The sequence below is a fragment of the Lethenteron reissneri genome, chromosome 14 (assembly GCF_015708825.2).
Source record: "Lethenteron reissneri isolate LAM-NWPU_2019-01 chromosome 14, ASM1570882v1, whole genome shotgun sequence".
In the NCBI taxonomy this organism is placed as follows: Eukaryota; Metazoa; Chordata; class Hyperoartia; order Petromyzontiformes; family Petromyzontidae; genus Lethenteron; species Lethenteron reissneri.
In genome coordinates, this window is record NC_083792.1 from 6,796,802 (window position 1) to 6,811,336 (window position 14,535).

At 46.6% G+C, this 14,535-nt stretch overlaps 1 protein-coding gene across 1 annotated transcript; it reads right to left on the reverse strand.

Annotated features, from left to right (window-relative positions):
- Nucleotides 1-1,027: 1,027 nt before the first annotated feature.
- DPH6 (diphthamine biosynthesis 6) lies at nucleotides 1,028-12,936 on the reverse strand. The gene is made up of 8 exons (XM_061551390.1): nucleotides 12,842-12,936; nucleotides 10,664-10,755; nucleotides 8,514-8,698; nucleotides 6,710-6,783; nucleotides 5,648-5,766; nucleotides 5,314-5,375; nucleotides 3,543-3,637; nucleotides 1,028-2,934 (listed from the first exon to the last, which is right to left on the reverse strand). Exons 1-8 carry the CDS (start codon nucleotides 12,862-12,864, stop codon nucleotides 2,841-2,843), a joined length of 744 nt encoding a protein of 247 aa, XP_061407374.1. The 5' UTR covers nucleotides 12,865-12,936; the 3' UTR covers nucleotides 1,028-2,840.
- Between the last annotated feature and the right edge of the window lie 1,599 nt (nucleotides 12,937-14,535).

Below are 14,535 nucleotides of genomic sequence, written 5' to 3' on the forward strand. Positions count from 1 at the left end.
GATTGCCTGTAATATCCGGCAATAGTTCAGCAACATTGGTAATAATCTTTGCCAATAACATCTTGAGATAATAGGTTTTCTTCTTTCTGGTCTAACACCGTATTGAGACTCGGCTAAAAAGAAAGCTGTCTGGTCTGGACCACTCAATTTCAAAGACAATGCATATATTATCAGAGTACGTTTTTTGTTTGAATTCTGAACACAAGTATTGTGGTTAATGTAGACATGATTCCTTGTACAAGGTTTCAGTTTGGTGTTTAAACATCTTAACACCTGATAATTGGTTTTTTACCCTTTAATCTGGCAACAAAACTGACACTTTTTTTAAAGGTGTCAGTTTTTTTTAAAGGTGTCAGTTTTGTTGCCAGATAAAAGGGTAAAAAAACAAATTATCATATTTTTTACTGGCAAATGAGGTACCAATGATCTTAACACCTGTTTTGTTTCCAGAAAAAAGGGGAAACCCTATTCTTATATTTTGGTACTGGCAAAGGAGGTCCCATGATGTAGCAATAACATCTTAGTGTTAATATTACTACTACACTAGTTTACCCAGGAAAGTCTCAGTCTCGTGCGTTTTTTTTGGAGGGTCCTTACAATTGTTTGCAGAAGGGGGCCAATGATGAAGATCTGGCGGTCGAGCGAGCCTGACTGCTGATGCCACACCAAACGAACCTTGTGGTGGTACCCCGGGGAACTACCATAGTACCCCGGCTCTCGCACAATGTCCGTGATGCAGTCATTTTAGTCTGATGGTGATGGTCGGCGATGCAGCAATCGAATTATCTCGACGAGCTGTACACGATGCACGATTCAAAGTAGAATTTTTCGATAACGGATTTTTGATGCTGTTTGGCGTTTCACCATCGCGGAGTGGCACTGATTTCGGATTGATTGGTACCCCAGTCGCGGAGTTAAGTGTACACCCCTGGAAAAAAGTGTCCGAGAAATAAAATATTTAATTGCCTCGGCAATTTTTTTATTATTTGGTACCCCTGGGTACCACCATAAGGATCAAATATCGAAACCTAGTTTTTTTGTCACGAATTGAATCAATATTGATTAAATGGTCATGCGCTTCGGGAACACTGTTTGGCCGATGGGTTTTGATAAAAATAACTTTAATATTTTGTGTAGAGACGAATCTAGAGGAGACATTAATTTTAAATGCACTGCCATCTGCTGCCCACGAGGCCCCGTAATTAAAATCCTACAGCCACAAGCTGTCATCACAAGCCCGTAATCAACATCACGCCAGGTCATTAACATATTTTATTTAAAAATGTATGTTTCATATGCAACTATCTGATAAACGCTCGCACAGAATGGAATGTCTACACTATTTTCAAGTATTTAAAATAACAATTCGTTGGCTACATTTGTTGAACCTTCACAAGGTAACTTCAATGCAAACAGGTATGATACTGCGGATGAGAATTGGAAAAGGCAAAACTAGCCCAGTTTTCTGCTTAAACACATGCGAATTGTTAACAAAAAGACCCACAGGTTTAAAACAATATTTTAGTTCGATAAGTTAAAATTGTTTATTGCTCATAATCCTCCAGGAGGGGGGGGGGGAGCGGTGGCACAGTGGTTAGCACACTGCGCTATGAAACTGGCAACCCGAGTTTGCTTCCTGGCTAACGACGAATGTCAGTGGCAAGTGATATCTAAACCGGTCCTGGGATCCAACCCCCTCACCAACGTGCACTGACCATAACTGAACCAGTATGGCAAGGCACTGGATTGACAGAGAGCTGTGAATTAACAATATCCTCCACAGCTTAACGGACAAGGGTTTGGTGACTGATCGGCCTGTTAAAACAGTTCAGCAAAACATGCCTAGAAATTAAGCAACATATTCATCACATGTTAAGGAAACATAGTGCACATCAGTATTCATCCTCTACACCACAAGCAGCACACTTGGGAGGAAATTTGCTTCATAGCTACCAAACATTTTAAAGATAACCCAAGATTTTGGTTTTGCTAACCACAAGGAATTGGGATTTGTGCAAGACTGTACCAGATAATTGCTCGCCGCAGAGGAAAACCAGGCATAGCCATGACTTTGCATCATGGTCAATAATTACAAGCAGTATTGCACCCATAACTAATGCTTGTGTGCAAAATACAGACGAAACAGTTTGGACCTTTCACCTGCGATTGAATATCACAAATCGAGGTCACAATTCAGTTAAATAACCTTTAGAAATTGTGACCGTCACCTTTGCATAAGATTCCAAAGAACACAGGATGAGATGTTACTATCCTTTGTGCAAGCACTTCCAAGAGTTCATGAACAGTGAGCCTGGTGAAATTTGGGGAGCGCATCGTCAGTAGTGACCCTTTGGTTCCTAGGGTGTTTCGGCCTTTCATACTATACACCCTCCCCAAAGGCGGCCAGCGACAGGGTGATCAATCCTACGCTTGCGTCCCATTCCCAATTAGTCATAGGAGTTGCCTTGTTGTTGGTAGCCAACATCCCATGGGACTATGCATGGCAGGGGCGTCCTCCTCCCTGAGTCACCTTTGCATAATTCTCTTTCTGTCTCATTTGTAGTCTCACTCGCTCCATTATCCTAAATGTAACATTTGCATATGCTTTGCATACATTGTACTGTGATCAATTCTCACACAAACAATGTTATGCACGTATATTGCTGCGTAAGAGTCTATTTTAAATCGATGAATTGTTACGTGCAAAGGAAAAGGAGAAGTAATTTCTCCAAAGCTGCAAAACCACACTTCCACAAGTTCCTCCCTCAGCAGTTGAGCACGTGTTCCTCCCACGATACCGCTTTGCGAGTGCTCAAGTAAACTCTTGTTACGAGTGGCGGTCAGGACTTGTCTTCAAGATGCATGCGAAGGAAACGCAGGTATCCCACAGGAGCGATGTCGTCGTCCGATGTGATGACCATTTCGCTCTCGTCTCTACGGAGAAAACAAACCGCACTTCTTCACCGGATGAAGACATTGCACGGGCAATGTTAACTGCGCTCCTTGCACTCGCCATGGCTGTTTCCACTTCTCTTTAGAATGTCTTTATGATTGTTGTCATAAGACAAAGACATTTTGCAATACGGAACTTTCGTGGCAAGCATTGCACCCCAGAAGATGGGCCCACCAAAGAACTTCTTAAGTCACTTAAAAAAGCATCTTTATCCATTGAGAATGTTAAGCACCTCGAAATGACAGTGAAAGGCACAATGCAAACTGGACGTCATCATTAAGAATAATGTCAAGGGAGGAGCAGTGGCTCGTGGTCCATGAGTTACGCTACAAACCCAGCGACCTGGGTTAGAATCCCAGTCATGGTCAACATCATTGCCAAACGATATCTGAACCGGTCCTTGGCCCCTACCTTCAACCCGTACTGACTAGCATGGTGAAGTATAGTCAAACAATACCAAAAATCCAGCATGGAGTGGGGAGGCCTTCACACAGCAGTGGACTGACAAAGCACTGTAAATATACATGTTTTCTTTAAACGGAGTCACATACAAAGATCAACTGGAGGCACTGCTGGGGACGGAACTCACATGACGATTCGCTTGTGAAAGATGGGGCAGTCGAGGGTGAACGTCTCATACTCGCCGCCTTCCCCGCACACGTGGACCCCAAACTTTTGCGAGAGCTGTGGACAGGGCATCGCTGATGTGAATGGTCAGCGTGGAGCAAGATCAGTCACCACGTTCGCACAATGTACGGAACAATTCCCTTTGCCTTTAAGGTAGACGCAACCCAACAAACAGATCTTACTTCGCACTGGCGGAGCCAGTGGGGAGGGGGGGTTGGGGGTGGCACGTGCCCCCCAATGATCTGATCGAAATCCCTAATTTAGATCAGATCATTGGGGTTTACTAGTAATAAATCGGCATTTTGCGACCCCCACTGCCACTGTGTAACATATTATTATGTGCCAGGGACTCTATGAGATGATAAGACAATAGTCTGAGTCCATAATTGGCAATAAGTAACGGCAAAGCGGTTATAAGTGACTTCACAGAATTGTGCGCAGTTGCGTATACAGTACACGACTTCCCTGAAGGCATTCACCTTCAGCGAGCGTGATGCCGATCACACGCAGTTCGAATTCGACCCTCGATCGATGGCTGCGCCATCACCCCACACGCGTCGAATAAAAAGCAAGGGACAAGTCCTTACTAACAACTCCTCTATCATTTTTCATTGCTGGAGGGGTTGCCCCCCCTACCTGAAAATCTTGGCTCCGCCATTGTAACTTCGCATATACGTAATACAGCTATGGGTTTCAGAAGGCGAGTATGAAGCTCCATTAACGAGAAAAAAATACTTTAAAGTTACTTTATTGAGTGCACTCTCGTGAAGTTGCTAAAACGATGTTACTTTTAAAGGTGGTGTCGTAACTAAGGTCGGAATGTCAGACCTTATAAAATGTCTATCTCTCCCAAATGTATGCCAATCACCGTCATGACATGAGATGAATTGACCATTCAGAAATCTTGCACAGCAGCACAACAGGTGCCAGAGTACGGCCCACAAAAGGGGATATAGACGAGGAATTATGAAGTGATATTTCACCTACACACTAGGGGGCGCTACACAATCGCAAATCTTGAAGATTCTCAAATTAAGCAAACAAATGTAATTGTTTTGTCTGTGCAGTTATTCGTGACTAGGCTGACGGCATCAACTCACTATATGTGACTACTCGGTTTATACACGGGTGGCTAAATCCCAGACTCAAAACCAGGATCTCAGCGGTGCCAGCTCAAGTGATTCAAACCGAGCAACTCAACCACCTTCAGGACTTGTAAATTAACAAACCTTTAAAAAGTGTCTGCCTATCTGCAGGACTGTATTTGTTTTTTTCTTGGTTGCATCTTCCTTCACCTACATTCTGACCCTGTAATGGTGACTATGATTGTTGTGGACTTCTCACCTTTGCTCAGTGAGAGGTCACTCATTAACCACTTGTGCCTCCATAGTCTGAAGCTTTCTTCCCCCAACTACCTGAGCTGTCGACACTATGCGCCCCTATTTAAGTCCAGGCTCAAGGCCTTCCTTTAATCCTCTGCCTATGACTGCCTCGCTCAATAAACCCACAGTATCTGTCCCGTGTCTTGAGATACGGTCGCATATAGACGCCATGTTCAATCCAAATTGTTTTGTATAGACATGTATAAAGTCCCATACACTCACAATGATGTTTGGCTCAAATAAACCTACAGAGACCTATAACTGATCAGTTCTCTCTATGCGCTAGACAGATTGCTTTTAGACGCTTTGTAAATCCGCAGCGCTGCAAAGTGTTTTGCCCCAGGTTCTTACCGATACCAGAAGTGGCGACATCTCAAGCAAGCTCTTCCCGAGATGCTTGCGTGGGTCCAGACCTTCATCACAGATCAAAACACTCCCAGTCAGAACTGTGTTCACATCCAGAGTTCTGCCCGCACTGACCAGCATGGTGAAGTATGAACAATTACCTCCATGACCTACATGCTTGTGGATAAGCCCTCATGCACCAATGGATTGACAAAATAACTGCAGATGTACAAGGCTTTTTTTACACAAAAATGACAATGACATTATTCATATGAATGTTCAGCTGTTAAAATAAGACGTGGGGCTAGCAGTGTGTACAGTTTAAGGGCAGCGGCCTGACCCAGTGCGGCCACTTTGATGAGGATGGCCTCCACGCCAGCGGTCACCATCTCCTGCAGAAGCTCCTCCTGCTCCCTATGCCACAGCAGCGCCAGCGGCGTCAGGCCGAGCCGCTCGCAGCTGCTCCCACACACACACACAGGCCCACGAGATCGTCATCAACCATCGTCGAATCACTGCTGGATGACGGCTTCCCTAAGTTGCCACCATCGTCCACAGTCGCCGCAATGCAATCATCTGGCAAGCACCTCCACACGGGTCGATGTCATCGTTCCATCCCCTTGGTGGAAGTGATCTCGGACACGTTCCATTCCTTGGCTGCCACTCCGTCACTATTCTTGACCATCGGCCATCATCCCTTCTGGTGACATGTCCTGTCCAAACCTACTTCATTTTCTTAACAGTCAAAGTTATATCTGTAACCTGCATATGTACTCTAATCGATGTATTCCTCAGCGTAATCCCAAGCATACATAGCTCTATGCTTCTTTGCGCACTTGAGCTCTTATTCCATCCTGTTTGTAGGTGCTCATGTTTCTGATCCATGTGTCATAACAGGTAGGTGCTGGTGAATACTCTCTCTTCAGATGCATTGGTATGTTACTTTTCATTACCAAGCTCAGCTTTTTAAAAACACTCGACCGGGTTCTCAAACACAGCGAGTTGATTTACTCAGCACGGTCACCAATTACTGCACAGATAAACCCATCGAATTAAATTTGGTTCTACACTTAACTGGGATAAATTACAGCATCTTGAGAATGAAATATCCTGGTGAGACTTTCACGTAATGTACATTACACTCTGTAGGCGAGAGGATGGGAAGTGCTGCTCCTTACTGTATGGACCAGGGGTCACTTAAGATTGATCAGAAACAGCTTCAGGGAGCCATTCTCGAACATGAAGAAATGCATTGCTATGCAAGAGATACGAAAGTTTACTTCTGCTCATGACATGATGCCTATAGCACAATTGAAAATGGTCAGGAAGTTGTTTAAAAGATCCAAGTTTAACATTCTGGGAGTGTCGCCGGCTTCCGGTGGCCTCCATCAGGCTGACGTACACGTTCTCGACGCGCAGACGCTGGTAATCGGAGAGGATGGCTCCGACAGACACACCCTCCACCGCCTCCTTCTCCTGCCGCACACCACAAAATCGACACCGCAACCATCAATTACCAAGCATAAACGATCACTTGGCACAAATGACCGGGCTGGAGGATGGCCGCAAGAGCGTGCAGGAGCACAACCTGTCCACATGGGGGCGACCGTCCACTTTCAACGTGACATCATCGCAAGGTCTTTAAGAGTTTAATTTTTATCACATTGGTATTTTAAATTAAATATAAGGAAAGTCGTATATAAGGATTATAAGGTTTTCAGTTTTTGTATGATTGTTTATATTGTACATTTTTGTTGTTTCTTGAATAATTTTCTGTGTTTAGGAAAAATATATGATTGTGTTAGTGAATTTTTTTTTTCCTAAAAAGTGGAAAATTTTGGAAATTTTTTTTCACGAAAATAAATTGTCACGCACAACGAGTCTGTGTGCAAAAATGTCAGCTCGATTGGATCACGGGAAGTGGGTTACCGAAAGATTTGCACGGTCGTAAGCGCGCAAGCAAGCAAGCAAGTGAACTTAATATAAAGGATAAAAAAATGTGGCCGGGTGGACAAGATCTCTGTCAAAGATGTTCCTGCTACCCTATCCTTACTTGTCCAGTGGCATGTGTTGAGTAGCTTGCGACGACTCACTCAGAGACGGAGGTGATGTTAAGGGCTTTCGCCGTTTATTTAAGGGCTACACAAGACACGGGAGGAGTGAACCACTTCCCAGGGGTTAGGGATCCCGGGCTAGTTCCCACTGGGTCCCAACACAGCCGGCTGCCCCGTGCCGTCTCCTCTGCGCCGGCCGTGCGATCATCCAACACGGCCGACCGAGGAGCACAGCCACGTCCAGCCCTGGTGCTGTGCTATCTCCCCTGTCCCTACCCTCTTGACCCTGGCTCCCCGTTTCACCCTCTCTCGACCCTTGACTCCAGCTACGATCCCGCTTACGTCACGGGGTCCCCCTTTTAACCTCCAGGAGCTGTGACGTCATGTGCACTGTCCAGCGTGCGTGACCCCACATCCCGTGACGTCATCGCACTGGACAGCGCACACGACGCCACTCCTCTCCTCGACTCCTCTACACATGTATACAAGTTCACCGACAGAGCTTTTGAATCTCCAGCCACCATGCCTGCCCACAATCCACATTTTCATCTCTGATAGGACTATCTACTCAAATTTGAATTAAGACTATTCATGACAAATATTATATTTTTTGCCAATTGGTTCATATGAAGGCTGTGCCAAGATGAGTAGGCTGTGGTTTGCGGCCGAGTTGCTTCAGCTCCGAATAGTTACTCAACTTCTCCTTTAAATAACATTTTAATTTTAAATCAAATTAATAAAAAAATCAATTCAAGGGCTTAAATTTAATGATCGCAATCACCATATTCAAAATATGCTCTCCTACCTCTTCCCCTCACCACGCTCCAAGCACTCTCCTATCTCTCTCCACTCCTGCAACCAAATATTTTTGTTGAAGCTCCCAGCCACCCTTTGCCCAGTGGGAGGTCACTCATTCTCCTCTGCTGCACCCAGTCTCAAACTCCCTTTCAGTGATGTCGACTCCGTACCTCTGTTCAAGTCCTGACTCAAGACCTTCCTCTTCTCCTCTGCCTATGACTGCCCCTCGCTACAAAATAAAGACGGGCATTATTTCTGTACAGCGTCTTGAAATTGTCGCATTTAGACACGCTATGAATCCACATTGCACCGTATGGTATATGCGCGTACGTGCAAGATGCACGACCCCCTGACCTTGACCTCCTTGAGCAGGTGGTAGAGGTCCTCCACCTCATCGCCGGCGTGCTCCGTGTAGTCTCGGCCCTTCTCCAGCGTCTCGCCCTGGATGGAGCGTCGGTACAGCGGTAGCGCCATCGCCTCGGCGTACAGGCCCACGGCCTGGTGTCCCACTGTCTGGTACATGTAGCTGTCCAGCTCGTCTGGCGTAACGAAGGACACACCATCATATGGCAAGTTACACTCGCCCTCACCAATCAGGATATCACCCAAATTACTTTTTCCTTTAAATTGTATTGGCCTGCCTAATTGTATCAGCCGGAATAACGGCCTTCGTGAGACAGTGCGACACGTGACAATACTGCACAAGAGATGCCACCCAATTACTAACAATGTTAAGTTGCATTAAATAAAATGCACCGCAGCAACGATTTAACTAAATGCATAAAGTGAATACGTCGTGTCCGAATGCATCGTGTCTGGAGACGATTTACAAAAATAGCGAGAAAGAAAAGTTACATTCTGGTAGAAAATTACATGGTTGGCAAATGAGTCAGGGCAGCGAAATATAGAAGGAGATAAAGAGCCAGCTACACAGCAGCACAGGCCAAAGTGAATAATCCGAATCTTTATTTATGCTGGAGTATTCTGATGAGCAATGAAACTCTTTTTGATAAATGTCCAGTCGAGGCGGATCAATGAGTCACATCAACAAACAATACAAACCACAGGAGTGCAAAATAGTGAAAAGGTAAGCAAATAACTCTAAATAAATAAGTATTACGTATTAGAAAGTAGGGCCCAGCAACAATAAAATAACAACACCTTCTCAAGTCCCCACTCAATGTGGTCAATTGTCCCAATTCGTTGTCATCATTTAACAACCATAATATTTATTTATAGAGCACCTTTCTTACCACAACGTTCAAGGCCACTTCACACAAGTTCAAATGAATCACTTACAAAGACAAATGTTGTAAAAACACTCCTAAAGTAATCAAAATACACAATAAGAAAAAATGAACAAAACAGTCAAATCATATCAGTAAGTCATAAGCCAAATTATAAAAATGTGTCTTAAGCTTTCATTAATAAACTTATCAATTATTTGTTGTTTAATTTATGCGTCTCATTACTAGTTTTATTGGCCACATTAGCCGACATATATTAGCATATAATTTACTTACGATTAACATATACGTACCATAGATTGTAAATCAATAATTATTGCGCCTTCCTTGAATGCATGTATTGCGAGTGTAAGAATCAGTCGGTCAGTCTCCTCTATTCAAACAGGAGCCGCATGCGATCGACAAGAATGGATTTTAGTCGATGAAGCGGCGCATTGCTGTAACCAATAACATCGTAAGGTCGATAATGTCATCCCTTATCTTGGTTGCAGGTCACTATCTGAGCAGCAGGCAAGCACTTGACCGTGGTTCCACTTTACCTGGAAATCTTAACAGTTCCAAAATATAGTCACGCCCACCCCCCCCTCCCCTTCACCACAACAACCCAATCTCCCTGGACCAGGGGCCAGGTGTGTGAAACACTTCACGTGGAATTTCCCACTGACATTTCAATTTAAAATGACAAAAGAAACAAAAAAATACGAGTTGATTTATTTATTTTATTAATCTAAAATGTAACTATCCTGGAAAGGCTTAGCGAAACAAAATAACTCTTTCAGGAAGGTTCTGCATTGGAATGTTGGGTCAAACGTCGAACGCAGCAGTAGATGTGTTCCTGAAAAGTACTGCGTTAAGCAAAAAACGCGTAAAGCGAAAACAATTTCCTCATTAGCAAGCACCTATGATGGCCGGAACAGTACACGAGGGGGTGGGTGGCCAGCACCACGCCCGACCGCCTTTGTCTCCCCTGTGGCGATGTTTACACACCGCACCAGGTACTAATTTGAGTCTGAGTCCACCTAGGGGAGGCCCAGGACCGGTTCAGATAATCGTCACTGGCGTTGGCCGTGAGCGGGAATCGAACCCCGGGTCGCCGGGTTTGTAGCGCAGAGTAGCGCTAACCGCTACACTACCGCTCCCCATAACGACACACAACACACACACCAGCACATACACAACACACCAACACACAAACACCAGCACACACACAACACACCTGTGTGGAGCTACACACGGTGGGGGGGGGGGCGAGCTCACCTTTCCCGACGGGCTGCAGGTTTGCGAGCGCCACAACCTGGTGACCCTTGGCCACGCATTGCATCAAGTTGTAGCAGCTGTCCTTGCCGCCGCTACGAACACGCGCACACGGCAGACACAGACATCGTCATCTGCGAGTTCAAAGCGTTGCTCCGTCTCACTTGTTCCACTCACGACGGAGTCATTCGTGACGTCTATGATGCTAAGACGACTCCACTCTCTGAGATTTTGGCCTCGCTGTCGCCGTTGATCGACACCTGCACGGTTCACAAGAAATAGGCACAGTGGTGTCTGCAGCAAGGGGTATCACCAAGAAACCTGTGCAAAAATTCAGTCGGACCACGGTTCCTGAAATAATTTTGCATTGTGGTCCTCTAGTTTTGGGTGACCATCGCAATCGATTTCAGCCAATGCGACTGATTGAGAGGCAGCAGTAAAACGGATGGGAAATTGTGGATCGGTTTCATGGCTTCTCTCGCTGTTGTTGTTGTCGGTGTCTTAGAGTTGTCTCAATGCGTGTCAGTCAAGTCACGTGTTTAGTGTCACGATGGGTTGGTTGGTTTTCTCATTTACAGAGCTGATAAGTGGATTGCGCAGTTAAGTGCGACAAAATGCAGGGGCGACTCGCACCCAAACATATTATACGTTTCCCCTAATCTCTTCCTTTTTGCGTCCAAGTTACCAAACATCAAGTTTCTCCAGCTTTTCCCCATTGCACCATTTGTCCAATACACTTTCGTTTCCGTGTTTCTATTGCCTTGTAATTTTCACCGGTCAATCGTCGGTCGTTTGCTGTACGAGCAAATGAAGCGAGTTCCAAAAAAAAGAACAGCAGGCACACGAGCCGTTTGGCCGCACACATAGGTCAGTGTTATTTTGTTATCAGAGATGTATCACCACCGCATGTCCCGGAGGTTCCTATCAGGCTGAGTCCGCCACGGGGAAGCCCACGTCTGCTACTGATAGGGAGACACCAAATGCCATGACCACGCAAGCTTTGAACTTTAGGTTTGCCTATCACGCACTTCATCAGCACGGTGTTATTACTGGTCAACAGTAATAACACACACACACTCAACACACACACCAACACACACACTCAACACACACACTCAACACACAGAACACACACAGAACACACATTCAAAACACACACTCAACACACACTCTCAACACACACACTCAACATACACACACTCAAGACAAATATTCCTCCGTATAGCCTAAACAGACTCCATAACATCGTTTTTCTGGGGTTAAATCGCACCAAATATATTTATATAGGACGACTCGACCTTTTAAAATATATGTACACGTTCTAACCCAAAACTAAATATTATGAATATTGATCCCGAAAGCCTTCGTGTTAAACCTTAACATACTGTTGGGGAAAGTGCTGTTAGCGAGCGCCTATGAAGGCCAGAACGGCACACAACCACACACAACACCAGATACACAATGCCCACAACTAAAAACTCACACACACACAAAAATAATTACTCACACAAGCAATATTTGACACACACACTCAATAAAGCGCTCGCGTTATGCCCATAAAGTTCTCGCACACCAACACACACTACGGATAAACCCCGGATCAGTTCGGCACACTCACCCAACATTGCTCACTCACAGAAAACACAATCATCCCCCCCCCCCCAAAGGGCCTGTCCGCCTTTGTCTCCCTGCCCCCCCCCAACGGGCCTGACCGCCTTTGTCTCCCTGCCCTCCCCAACGGGCCTGACCGCCTTTGTCTCCCTGCCCTCCCCAACGGGCCTGACCGCCTTTGTCTCCCTGCCCTCCCCAACGGGCCTGACCGCCTTTGTCACCCTGCCCCCCCCAACGGGCCTGACCGCCTTTGTCTCCCTGCACCCCCCCCACGGGCTTGACCGCCTTTTCCTGTCCCCCCCCAACGGGCCTGTCCGCCTTTGTCTCCCTGCCCCCCCCCCCCCACGGGCCTGACCGCCTGTCTCCCTGCACCCCCCAAAGGGCCTGTCCGCCTTTGTCTCCCTGCCCCCCCCCCCCCACGGGCCTGACCGCCTTTGTTTCCCTGCCCCCCCCCCCAACGGGCCTGACCGCCTTTGTCTCCCTGCACCCCCCCCCCCCAACGGACCTGTCCGCCTGTCTCCCTGCCCCCCCCCCCCCAACGGGCCTGACCGCCTTTGTCTCCCCGCTCGCCTGATTAGTGCCACCACCCTCATCGCTTCCTCCACCCCCACCACGGCGCCGTCGATTCACAATTCCCACTTCGCATCCGCTCGCCAAACTCTCCCATTGGTCGACAGCGCCGAGAGGGCGTGGCAGGCGCGGGGCCAATGAGCGAGGGGTGGGGGAGGGGCCGCACGCGCGCGCGCTTGCCACGTGCGCGCGCTTGCCACGTGCTCTGGGCGAAATCGAATGTGGGGTGCTGCAAGGTGAGCCACCACCAACCACCAAACCACAACCAACCACCCACCGCGTGGTGAGCGAGTTTACCATCGGTTGTCGCCACGGGTACCGAACGGGGAAAGTCAAGAGAACGCATGGACAAACGCGCCTCCTCGCTATGTACACACAAAACAAAGAAACTTTTTTTTTGCATCTTTTTTAACACGTCTCCCATCAGCCGTTGCGGCCTTGTGGGGAGTGCGTAATTTCAGCTTTGAAATTACTGGAGACCGGTTTCGGACACATTCGGAGTCTCTCGCCGGCAGACGTGAATTGATGAGATGTGTGAACAGAAAAACATTTTATGTGGAGGGATAGATATGGGTATGAGACGTAGTCGGCTTGTTTTTATGCACAGTGCAACACTTTTGTCAATCTACTGCTGAATATTGGGCTAACAACACCCACGCTGTGCAGGTCGTGGTGAGTTTTGTGACCATACTTCACCACGTTGGTCAGTGCGGGTTGATAAAGGCGAGGGGGTGGGGGCAATAACCTGGAGGCATCGAAGGACCGATAACAATTGATTTGTCTGCACTGTGGAGGACTTCATTCAGTCGTGGGTTCTTTCTGCCTGGGTCTGTGGAAGACCAGGTGAGCGTGACCCCTACCTACCTTGTTATTCCAAACAGACTCGCTGATCTAACGCCCATGACCCAATGACATATGACCTGAACCTGCGTGGTTGCTACTGTGACCAATCTAACGGCCAACTTTGGGCAAACTCCAGTGGCATACGCTTTCATCCAATGACCTAAAACCTGGCCACTCATTTAACCTGGCCTCGAAGCTTCACATTGACCGCTTACATGTGTAATCTTAAGTAGTCAACCTAGGTCTATCAAGGTTGTGCACTATACTGTCATAAAGTTCAGCATACCACCTGATATCGTCACAAAGCAATTTATCTCGCACCCAAAAACTTTACATTTTTCAGCCTGTCCAGGTCAAACCCAGACAGGCGGCAATCCTAGACCCCCTTGTAACGTCACCCAAATGACCCCAATTGTCACAGACCCCCATCACCCGACTTTGATCCCAACGCTGCCAACTTTTATCTCCGACCAGATTGCTGTGACTCCCGACCCCATTGACACGAGACTTCAAACTCCAACATGGCCATTCCTAGGCCTCCAACCTTGATTTGATCCGAATGGAACCGAGACTCGATGATCCCCAAACTTTAAGGGCTTCCGACCTCATTCGTGATGCATCATCAGATGAAGACGTTGATATTTTGGAGCTCACATTTCCTGTGTTGAACTGCCAAAACTATGCCTCGATGCTTTCAATCGCTTACATTTTTCTTCTTTCCACTGCCGAGATACACAATGTGATGCCCTTGCAAAGTTTTTTGTCGCATGGCGAGCAAACCAAAATGTTTAATAATCAAATTGGTGGAATAAAACAATGTGAGTGAACAAACGAATTTAACTTTGTGTGTG